The sequence below is a fragment of the Felis catus genome, chromosome E2 (assembly GCF_018350175.1).
Source record: "Felis catus isolate Fca126 chromosome E2, F.catus_Fca126_mat1.0, whole genome shotgun sequence".
NCBI lineage: Eukaryota > Metazoa > Chordata > Mammalia > Carnivora > Felidae > Felis > Felis catus.
This window is the reverse complement of record NC_058382.1, coordinates 14,611,064-14,621,653: the sequence shown is the minus strand read 5'-3', so window position 1 is coordinate 14,621,653 and position 10,590 is coordinate 14,611,064. Positions and strand designations below refer to the sequence as shown.

At 53.9% G+C, this 10,590-nt stretch overlaps 1 protein-coding gene across 3 annotated transcripts; it reads left to right on the top strand.

Annotated features, from left to right (window-relative positions):
- Positions 1-157: 157 nt before the first annotated feature.
- TIMM50 (translocase of inner mitochondrial membrane 50) lies at positions 158-7,444 on the top strand. 3 transcript variants are annotated; one of them, XM_011289880.4, is made up of 11 exons: positions 158-601; positions 1,432-1,588; positions 2,129-2,160; positions 2,375-2,396; positions 4,438-4,496; positions 4,588-4,707; positions 5,119-5,223; positions 5,322-5,420; positions 5,776-5,932; positions 6,244-6,350; positions 7,234-7,444. In XM_011289880.4, exons 1-11 carry the CDS (start codon positions 479-481, stop codon positions 7,333-7,335), a joined length of 1,083 nt encoding a protein of 360 aa, XP_011288182.3. In that variant the 5' UTR covers positions 158-478; the 3' UTR covers positions 7,336-7,444. The 3 variants fall into 3 exon arrangements, with proteins under 3 accessions (XP_011288182.3, XP_044902106.1, XP_019675103.1); XM_045046171.1 differs by having other exon boundaries at positions 160-586; XM_019819544.3 differs by lacking the exon at positions 158-601 and adding an exon at positions 720-866.
- The last annotated feature ends 3,146 nt before the right edge of the window (positions 7,445-10,590 follow it).

The window sequence follows — 10,590 nt, the reverse complement described above, 5'->3', positions numbered from 1 at the left end:
GCGCTTCCTTAGAAGGTCACCAGAGGAGGAGCAAGAAAGGACTCTGAGGACGGGAGAGAAGGCAGATTCGGCCTCCGGGCTCCACGTGAGGGGAGGGAGAGTCTGGGAGGGCTGGCGGGCAGCCCGCCTTCTGGGCGGACCCCCTCAGGGCGAGACCGTCTAGCTCGCGGCTTCAAGGTTCCTTCACGGTGGCCTCAGCTTTACCCCCCGGGCACTGGGTGCCCCGCTCCGTGCTGCTGCAGAGGCGGGGGAGCGCCCCAAGGCCCGAGGGAGACTCAGGGAGGACCGCGGACCGCCTCCCGGTTGGCGTGCCCTGCGGGCCCCAGGGTAACACGCCCGCGGCTCCCCGTCCGCAGGCCTTTGTCTCTCTCGGGCTCCCGTCCGCCCGTCCGTCCCCCGCGCCCCCATTGGCCGCGGCCCCAGCCGGGGACGGGAGAGGAGGGAGCGAGTGGGCGGGGCCGCGTGGCGTCAGCGCAAGATGGCGGCCTCGGCGGCGCTGTTCCTGCGCTTGTGGAGCGAGCTGCGGCTCGGCGCGCGGGGGCTGTGCGCGAGGCTAGCGACGCCGCCCCCTCGGACCCCGGACCCGGTGAGCCGGACGGAGGTGGGCCCCGAGTCCGGGAGCCCTTTCGTGGAGTTCTGGGCGGGCCGCCGCCGCACGGGGGTTCCGGGACGCAGCACCTCAGGGTGCTGAGTGGAACGCCGCCCGCGTTTTGGGGAGTTTCCTGCCTCCCGGGGTGGGCAACGCTTGCGCCCCCGAGCTAGATGCTGTGGGCTCAAGTGCGTCCTCAGAACACCACCTCCTCTGGACCCCACGTGGGCGCCAGGGGAGGGGAGGTCACCTGTTCCCTGTTTCAGTGGCCGCCCAGGTAATACTTGAGGGGGAGGGGCCCGGGATGCTGGGGTGCCACTGCGGCCTTGGGGGTATTTTCCCCGCGCTGGTGGTGGTGTTTGCGCTTTTGATTCAACCTGCCTCTACACTGACAGAGGTCCAGCCATTCTGACCTCCAGGCTGATCACTTCGTGCCCTTACAACTCCGATGGCCCCTCTGCCCTCGCTTTCATCCCTTCCCTTCTGAACCCTACTGCTGTGAGCCCCGGGCATCCAAATGCCATACCTACCCGTCCGGTCCCTTTTTTGCTCCTGGAAGCCCAGTGTCTTGCCAGACTCCCTGATCTCGTTTCCCTGCCCCACAGGATCCTGGACACCCGGCCTATCAACTCCTGAATCCCTGGGGCCTGGTCCGGGGCAGTCTAGTTTTTGACTATTCTGAGAGATCCAGTCTCCTGGTCGCGCCTCCAGAGACACCACACCCCGAGGCCGTGTGGTTGTCTGCTTCCTGGCTTCCGACCTTGATTCTTCTCCAACCAGGGTGCCCCAATCATCCTGACCTTTCTTCTCTTTCAGCTAACCTACCTCTTTCTCAATTGCAGGCCACAGAGATTGGGAGCCGCACGGGCACTAAGGCCCAGGCGCAGGGTCCACAGCAGCAGCGAGGCACAGAGGGTCCCAGCTACGCCAAAAAAGTCGCACTCTGGCTCGCTGGGCTGCTCGGGGCCGGTGGGACTGTGAGCGTCATCTATATCTTCGGTGAGGGGCGTATGCCTGTTCCCTAATTTTGTTCCCTTGGCCCTCTTTTCTGTAGAACCTCTTTCCCCTGAGGGTTTCACCCACCTTCATCCCCTGGCTCCCCCCTGCGTAAGGCAGCCAACTGGAACATCATCTACCTTGGAAATGGGAGAAGTGACCTTTCTTCTGCTTCTACCCACTCTGCTGAAGGTTCTAGTCTTAGTTCTGCACTAGGATATAGAGAGTCAGTTGGAAGAGGGAAAGATGAGAAGGAGAGGACTGGACCAGCCTCCTAAGCAACCTGTTCCTTTTGCACCCAAAACCCCAGCCCTCCCTCTAGTCCCTTCTTCCTTCAGAGACTTAGGAGGCCCTGCCCCAGTCCCTCTTCTCTCAGGAGCCCAGAATCCTGACTACCAGCCCCCTTTCTCTCTTGATCTTAAGAGACCATGCCTCTTTCTTCTTTCCTCAGACCCAGGAGTCTGGGCCCCCTGCCCTCTTCCTCCCTCAAGACCCAGGAGACTGAGCCCTAATTTCACTCATTCCTCCCTGTCTTCCTTGCAGGAAACAACTCTGTGGATGAAACTGGCGCCAAGGTGAGAGGGAGAGAGACCCAGAGGCTTTGCCAGGGGTCCCATCCTGTGTGTCCTCTCCCCTTTGGTCTGTTCGGGCTCATTTCTTGTCTAGGGGTGAGCCTCTCCCTCCCAGGGACCTTTGCCTACTCCCAAGGTCCCGGAGATTCCTTTTTTGGGTTTGACGGGGTTCTGCCCCTGCCATCCCAGATGCTACATTTTTGTCTCTACCTTCCAGATTCCCGATGAATTCGACAATGGTGAGTAAAAGCACAGATTCTGAGGTCCCCTGAACCTTTCTACTCTGCCATTTATAGGGATGTTGCCCTTCCCATCTGGTGCCCTCCTGCTCCACCTCCTTCCATTGGGGGGGAGGGGAGTCAGCAGCTGGATGGCTTTGGGGGGAGGGGCATTACAAAGCCCCAGTCCTCTTGGCTGGCCCAGGAGCAGATGGTCAGGGACAGATGGGGGAGGGGAGTCCATGGTGGGAATGCTTGGGAAGAGGGGCCTGTCTGCCACCAAACACATGGCTTCCTGTGCCTTAGATCTGAGGGTCTGCACCCTTAATCCCCTCCTCTTTATGACAGCCTCTTGTTCCTCCCAGTCCCCCACCCCATCAGGCTCCTCATTTCCAAAACAATGTCTCTTTCCTCCCTCCCTCTTTTAGTTAACCAGCTTTTGGTGGAGAGTTTCTAACAAATTGGATAGTAGAGAGTAGTTGTCAGTTCTGTCACACTTGGCCCTTCCCCGGAGAAAAATAGAATTGGTAGGTCCAGAAAGCCACCTGTTTGTGCTGGGGAAGTTTGCAAACCCACATGTTAACACATTGATTATTTAAGCTGGGCAGGTGGGTAAGCATGAAGTTTTAAGTGGGTAGTCTTCCTGGATTAAACAGATTAGCGTACTGATTTAAATTGAGCAGGTGAACATGCATTGTGTGTGTTTATTAACGTAACTGGTTTCAGTATTTTTGTTTTTTTGTGTTTTTTTTTAATGTTAGAGAGTGTGCACACACGTGCGCACAAGCGGGGGAGGGGCAGAGAGAGTAGGGGGACAGAGGATCCGAAGCAGGCTCTGGGCTGACAACAATGAGCCTGATGCAGGGCTCATACCCAGAATCCCTGAGATCATGACCTGAGCCGAAATTGGATGCTCAACTGACTAAGCCACCCAGGCACCCCGGTATTTTGGTTTTGAAAAGGCAGGTCCATAGATAGTGGTTTAATTAGAGTAAAAATGCTGTAATAAAGCAGGCAGTCATGTAAGTTCCCTGCTTTAAACCGGATTCAGTATATTCGTTTGAACCAGGGTTTTTCGGGGCACCTGGCTGGCTCAGTCAGAAAAGCATGCAGCTCTTGATCTCGGTGTCGTGAGTTCAAGCCCCGTGTTGGGTGCAGAGATTACTGAAATAAACAAAAGTTTGAAAAAATAATAATAATAAAAAAAAAAACAGTATTTTTTTAATTGGTACTTTGGAGCAGGTAGTTCTTTGTTGTGGGGGAGTCCCCTGTGCATTGAAGGATGTTTAGCATCATCCTGGGCCTCTGTCCACTGGATGTCAGTATGTTGACAAGCACATAGGTCTTCAGACATTCCCAGAGTTCCCTGGAAAGTGGCAGACGAGATGGCTCCAAGTTGAAAACCATTAGTTAATATGTATAGCTGTATGTATATACTTAGTGTAGTTTAGATAGGCTCAGTATACTCACTAAAAGCAGGCATACCTGGAAACCTAGTGGTTCAAAATGAGCTAAACACATGACGGCGTTACGTCAGCACAGTTGTATGTGGGTTTTTTTTTTTTTCCTAAAAGTAATTTTTTTTTTTTAAGTTTATTTATTTTGAGAGAGAGAGAGAGTGAGCAGGGGAGGGACAGAGAGAGAGAGCAAGAGAGAATCCCAAGCACTATCGGCATGGAGCCCGATGCAGGGCTCAGACTCATGAACCGTGAGATCGTGACCTGAGTTGAAACCAAGAGAGTTGGATGCTTTACAGACTGAGCCACCCAGGTGCCCCATTTGTGAGTTTTAAGTGGGCAGATGTATAAACATTCTGTTCTATATTTGGGGTGGTGTGTGGGGATAGGTATTCACGTTCAAACTGGGCAGGTGAATAAATGTATTTGTTCCTGCCTGGCGGTCACGTCATTGCCTTCTACCTTCGGACTTAGAAATGAACTCATTCATACCAGGTGGGTATGTAGACCTGTTTGTGTCTGGTAGGGAAATAAAGCTCTGGTGTGTCCAGGAGGTTGAGCAGTGGCTCATCTTGGAATCCCTTTGTGCCCCGGTGTCCTCCTAGATCCAATTCTGATACAGCAGTTGCGCCGGACTTACAAATATTTCAAAGACTATAGACAGGTGAGCAGGAGTCCTGAGCCCGGTCCCCATCCCTCCGGCACCGGCTCCTGCCTCCTTGTCTGAGTGTTCCCATTCTGTCCTTCTTCCACAGATGATCATTGAGCCCACCAGTCCCTGTCTCCTCCCTGACCCTCTGAAGGAGCCATATTACCAGCCACCCTACACACTGGTCTTGGAGCTAACTGGCGTCCTCCTGCACCCTGAGTGGTCGGTGTGTCCCGGGGAAGGCAGCGGGCTGGGGACACTAGATAGACATGGGTGGCTGCGTTGTGATGACGTGGTCAGGAGCAGAGACTCCGCAACCAGCTCCGCTGTCACCAGGGAAGAAGGTGTCACTCTCACTGCCTCGCTTTTCTCAACTGCGAGACTCCCCACCCTGTAGGTTGATGTAAGTGTGCCTCGGCACCCAGTGTGTGCTACAGAGGAGTCTGCTGTTACTCTGGGACCCAGACCTCAGTCACAGCCATGTACTCCTGAGCCCCCAAGAACTACAGAGATGGGGGAGAGCCCTCCAGTTCTGGGAATCCCCCCCAGGCTGGGGGGAGCTTTATCCTGTTGGGGGCTTCTGGGTCTTGGGGTTTCACTGTCCTCACTGCTTTCACTGTCCTCACTGCCTCCCCAGCTGGCCACTGGCTGGAGGTTTAAGAAGCGTCCGGGCATCGAGACCTTATTCCAGCAGCTCGCCCCTTTGTATGAAATCGTCATCTTTACGTCAGAGACTGGCATGGTAAGGCCTCAGGACAGGGGAGGGACGGTCAGTGAGGTGGGAGATGGGGAGGGTCAGGGCTCAGCCTGACCTTGTTCTCCCTCCCATCCCACCCCTAGACTGCATTCCCACTCATCGACAGCGTGGACCCTCATGGCTTCATCTCCTACCGCCTGTTCCGGGATGCCACAAGATACATGGATGGGCACCATGTCAAGGTGCCACGTGGGGGCTGTGGGCAGTCTTCTGGGACTTGGTAGGGGGGCTGGCACTTCCTGAGGGAGAGAGCTCTGACCCCAGCCTCAATCCTGCTTCTGCCCCAGGTCTGGTTCTGACAGGACTTCAGCTTTCCCCCAGCACAGGCTGGGCCTCTAGGCTCTTCTCCCTTCCCCCTGAATCTGGGAATGGGAGTGGGGGTAGATAGGACCTCTCCAAACAAGACAGTTGGGGGTAGTGCATGGATATAAGGTTTGGAAGCCGTCTCTTGTCTCTGCATTCAGAAGTGAGTGTTTTGGGGACTGTGTAATTGTAATCATTGTATTATATGAGACTCAGCCTCGTTTGCATTTCCAGGACATTTCGTGTTTGAACCGGGACCCTGCCCGCGTAGTAGTCGTGGACTGCAAGAAGGAAGCCTTCCGCCTGCAGCCCTACAATGGCGTTGCTCTGCGGCCCTGGGATGGCAACTCTGATGACCGGGTCTTATTGGACCTGTCTGCCTTCCTCAAGAGTGAGGCTGACCCCTGACCTCCTGGCCTCTGACCCTGGAGCCCATGACTCTCAAGAGGACTGATAGATGCTTAATTCTGGCTTCTATTTATTTATTTTTCCATGTAAAATTGGATATATTTGAGGTGTGGAGGTTCACAAGCACCTTGCAGTCTTTAGAAGCTTCTGAGAAGGTTTAGAGGTGCTCTGGGGTATTTAGGGGATGTTCAAGGGAGCCCTTTTAGAGTGTTGAGAGATGTTCCAGGTAGCTCTCATCTTTATCCTTCCCTGCGGCCTTTCTGCCTGGCTGACCCCTGCCTTCTGTCCCCACAGCCATTGCACTGAACCGTGTAGAAGATGTCCGGACTGTGCTAGAGCATTACGCCCTGGAGGATGACCCACTGGAGGCTTTCAAACAGCGGCAGAGCCGGCTAGAGCAGGTGGGTGCTCAGAGCTGCAGTTGCGGGTGGGGGAGGGGGGCATCACGTCAGTTCCCGAAGCTCCCAGCAGGGAGCGGTGGAGCAGCCTGTCTCTGTCTGGCTGTAAGACCTTGAGTGTGGGCCTTGTCTTCCACACAACCTGTCTGGGAGGGCTCTTGTCATGGGGGAGGGGCTGGTAGATTCCACAGCCTGCTTGAGAACAGGAGGCAGGAAACGCCAAGCGTGGTTCTTGGAGAAGGGTAGTTTGTGATAGCTTTGAGCAGGTCTGAGGGCCCAGGTTTGGTGTGGACAGAGGGTTTGAGTCAAGCCTGGGGAGAGGGATCCCCGGACACTTGGCGGAAGGGATGGGGCAAGGCGTTCTGGTGGTCTTGATGTGATCCTGGTAGTTTGGAAGTGAGGCTAAGAATACGGATGGAGTTTGGGAAAGAGATTCTCAGGGGTCTAGATGGAAGTTGACCAGATTTCGGGTTGGGTGCCTGGGAGTAGGGCTGGAGCTCCTGAGTGTCCAAAGGACAAGGCCCTGGAGATTTAGGCCTGGGATCCTTCAGCATCCAGGCAGGGCTCATACAGCTGAGGGCTGGGCACTGGGGGCCTGGGGAGCAGGACGGTGCAGTCTGGTGAAGGGCCTAGGGTCTCGGCAGCATCCAGGTTAGGATAAATAGGATCTGGGATAGGTTCGCAGGGTTCAAGGGAGGGGCTTCCTGGGACCTGGGGAAGGGGATCGTGACAATCCCTGCGATTTGAGTCTGGGCTGGGTGTTCTAGGGGGTTGGGGAAGGGGTTTGGGCTGGGTAGAGATTTAAGGAAGGTGGCCTCTCGGCTGGCGGAGCCTGGGACGAGACTGCGGGCCCCAGGCTGACCTTGCTCTCTGTCCCTCACCCCAGGAGGAACAGCAGCGCCTGGCCGAGCTCTCCAAGTCCAGCAAGCAGAACCTTTTCTTTGGCTCTCTGACCAACCGCTTATGGCCTCGCTCCAAACAGCCCTGACTTCTGAGCCTCTGCAGACTCACTGCCTAGGTCCTGGGCCCCAGGCCCCAGTGCTCCCAGACCATGGCTCGGGCAGCCACATCCAATAAAGTCCATCCCAGATGCCACAGTCCTGTGTCTGGAGAGTCTTCAGATGGGGGCATCAGGGTGAGGTCCGGGACTCTTGGGTCATCGTCCCATGGGGGCTGATCGGCTGCAGAGCACGGAGTAGGTTCTCTGGTGGATCAGGACTGGTTTTGAATCCTGGCCTGGGAATCTGAAAACTTGGGTCCCTCTGGCCATGTCTTCCTATGTGCTGTGTGACCCACAAAAAGAGCATCTGCCTCTTTGACCTCAGATTCCTCATCTGTGGAAAAGGGAAGAGAGGGCGGCACTGGGGCTTTTAGAGACAGGTCGATGCCAGGCTGCTGTGTGTATGTGCCGAGTGTGGGCTCAGTGGGGCTCTGGGAGCCCGGAGACCCTCTTGTCTCAGGAGGGCAGCTGCTGTTCCCTCTGCCAGCTGTGGCCCTCGGGGAAGGTGGGCCTGGAGTTGCTTGAACTGCTTTCTCAATAGAAGCCAGAAGTTGGGTGCCTGGGTGGTTCAGTCAGTTAAGGATCTGACTCTTGTCATGACGTCAGCTCAAGTCATAATCTTAGGGTGATGAGATCAAGCCCTGCGTCGGGTTCTGCCAGGGCATGAAACCTGCTTAAGATTCTCTCCCTCTGCCTCTCTTCTGCTCGCACACTTGCACTCTCTCTCCCAAAAAAAAAAAAAAAAAAAGAGCCAGAAATTGGGATTTTTTTTTTTTTTAATGTTTGTTTGAGAGAGCGAGCACAGTGTGAGCGCACACGAGCAGGGGAGGGGTAGAGAGAGAGGGGGAGAGAGAGAAGCCCAAGCAGGCTCCCACACTGTCTGTGTGGAGCCCCACATGGGGCTCAAACTCATGAACCGTGAGATCATGACCTGAGCCGAAATCAGGAGTCCAATGCTTAATGGACTGAACCACCCAGGCGCCCCCAAATCTCCCAGTTCTTAAATGTGGGCCCCTAACTAGGATAGGCAGACTGTGTAGTGCTTCTCTGCAGTGGGGCTTTCTGTGACGTTTATTCCGTGTTCCGGATCTGCACTGGCCAGCACAGCAGCCAGTGGCCCTATGGAGCTATGGATTCCCTGAATTGTGATGACAGTAACTGAGGAATGGAGTTTCTCCTTGTTTCATTTTAATTTTAATTCAAGCAGCCACATGTGGCTCCTGGCTCCTGCAGCGGACAGTGCAGTTGTGTATCATTCCACAGTGTAAGTCCCAGACTGTCCCAAGCTCACATCCCAGCTTTACCACTTCCTGCCTTGTGTGGTCTCAGGCAAGTTACTTCACCTCGCATGCCTCCGTTTCTCCATCTGTAGAGATAACGGTACCTACCTCGTTGTCGGCTGGGCTTGAGGGCTGAGCGAGACGCTCCCTGGAGGCGCTCAGATGGTAGCTGTGTCCCTTGGGCAGGGCATCTTTGTGCCTCCACTTTCTCGTCTCTCGGATGGGGGTGATGGTAGGAGCTGTCTTAGAGCAGTTGTGAGGCGTAAACAGGACAGGCCGTGCTCAGGCTGCATCTATATTCCTGTGGTGCTTCTTACCAGGTGCCCATACTGACTCTTCACAGATGAGAGTATCCTGGGCCGATTTGATGGCGCCCAGCCCCGGCTGTCCCAGCCTTTCCTCCAGCCAGCATTTAGTGCTAGTACCGGTTCAATATTTTCAAAAGACCTCTGCTGGTGTTACAGTAATTAAAATGTAACTGTGTGGGCCAGATTGAACCCCTGAACTATAGGTTTTTTTTAAAGGCTCACAGGTGTCTACGAAGAAGTATTAAAATTTGCATGACCCCCCCAGCCCCAAGGTGTAGTATCTGTAACCCCAGCAAAGTCTCAGGGGTCTCGGTTTACTCATTCATAGGAGGTTAATAGTAGTACTTCCCTCATTCATTCACTTACTCAGCAAGTGTTTCCTAAGTGCTGACTGCCCAGCCTTGTTCTAGACACTAGGGTGCATCAGTGAGCAAATTAGACCTAGAGCTCTGATGTTCTCACAGACATGTTCTTATGGAGGAGATAATGGTCAGATATTTCTCAAGGTAATAAATGCATAAAGAAAAATAAGGGGAGTGGGTATGCTAAGGAGATAGAGCGGTTGGGAGACTTGAGGTGCTGTTTTATTTTTATTTTTTTTAATGTTTATCTGTTTTTGAGAGAGCGTGTGCAAGTGCACGAGCAGAGGAGAGAGACAGAATCCCAAGCAGGCTCCACACTGTCAGCGCAGAGCCCAGGGTGGCGCTCAAACCCACAAACCGTGAGATCATGACCTGAGCCAAAGTCAGATGCTTAACCGACTGAACCACCCAGGCGCCTCTATTTTTGTTTTTTAATGTTTATTTTTGAGAGAATGAGCACAAGTGGGAGAGGGGCAGAGAGAGAGAGAGAGAGAGAGAGAGAGGAAGACAGAATCCAAAGCGTGCTCAAGGCTCCAAGCTGTCAGCGCAGAGTCTGATGCAGGGCTCGAACTTATGAACTGTGAGATCATGACCTGAGCTGAAGTTGGGTACTTAACCAATCGAGCGACCCAGGCACCCCTGAGGTGCTGTTTTGGATTGAATGGAACAGTCAAGGAAGGCCTCCTGGGAAAGTATATTTGACAGACCATAATGAAATGAGAAAAGCCATGGGGATATCTGGGTGTGTCAGGTGCAGTCACCTCAGGACCTTTGCACTTGCTGTATCCTCTGCCAGGAATATTCCCCTAGGATCCTTATCACTTCCCTCTCTTCCCCCCACTTATCCCCCCCCCCCCACCTTATGTCTTTGCTTGGATGTCACCTCAGCATGACCTGTGGGCCCTAAGGTTGGCAAATAAGGAAAAGTTCTGAATAGCCAAAGAGACTCATGGAAATCTCTTAAAGTATACTTTACACACAGACATGACAGAATTCACCTGAAACACTATCCTGTCTGGCACAAGCCTTCAATAAAGTCTGGTTATTTTTATGATCTTCAAAATGAGATATCTCAGACCTAGAATCTGTTATCTTCCCAAGTTATTATCCAGGATAGGAATCTGCCTTCTCCCACAGCAGTTTTTAAGGACTGTCCAAATTCCATTTGAATGTCTCCTGTGATGGGAAGCTCACTCCTCCACCTACCCCAGTAAAGGGTCTAATTTGCCTCCTGGTAATCAGTCCATGAGGTCTGGCTCTGTGTTTAGGGCTACGGAGCCAGTCTGAGTAGGG

What these genes read in the sequence shown, in the direction of transcription:
- TIMM50 (XM_011289880.4), top strand. Translation starts at nt 479, where the DNA reads ATGGCGGCCTCGGCGGCGCTGTTCCTGCGCTTGTGGAGCGAGCTGCGG. An exon ending in TCCTGCACCCTGAGTGGTCG is followed by an intron (nt 4,708 to 5,118) that starts GTGTGTCCCGGG and finishes CTGCCTCCCCAG; the next exon opens with CTGGCCACTGGCTGGAGGTT. An exon ending in GGCAGAGCCGGCTAGAGCAG is followed by an intron (nt 6,351 to 7,233) that starts GTGGGTGCTCAG and finishes CCCTCACCCCAG; the next exon opens with GAGGAACAGCAGCGCCTGGC.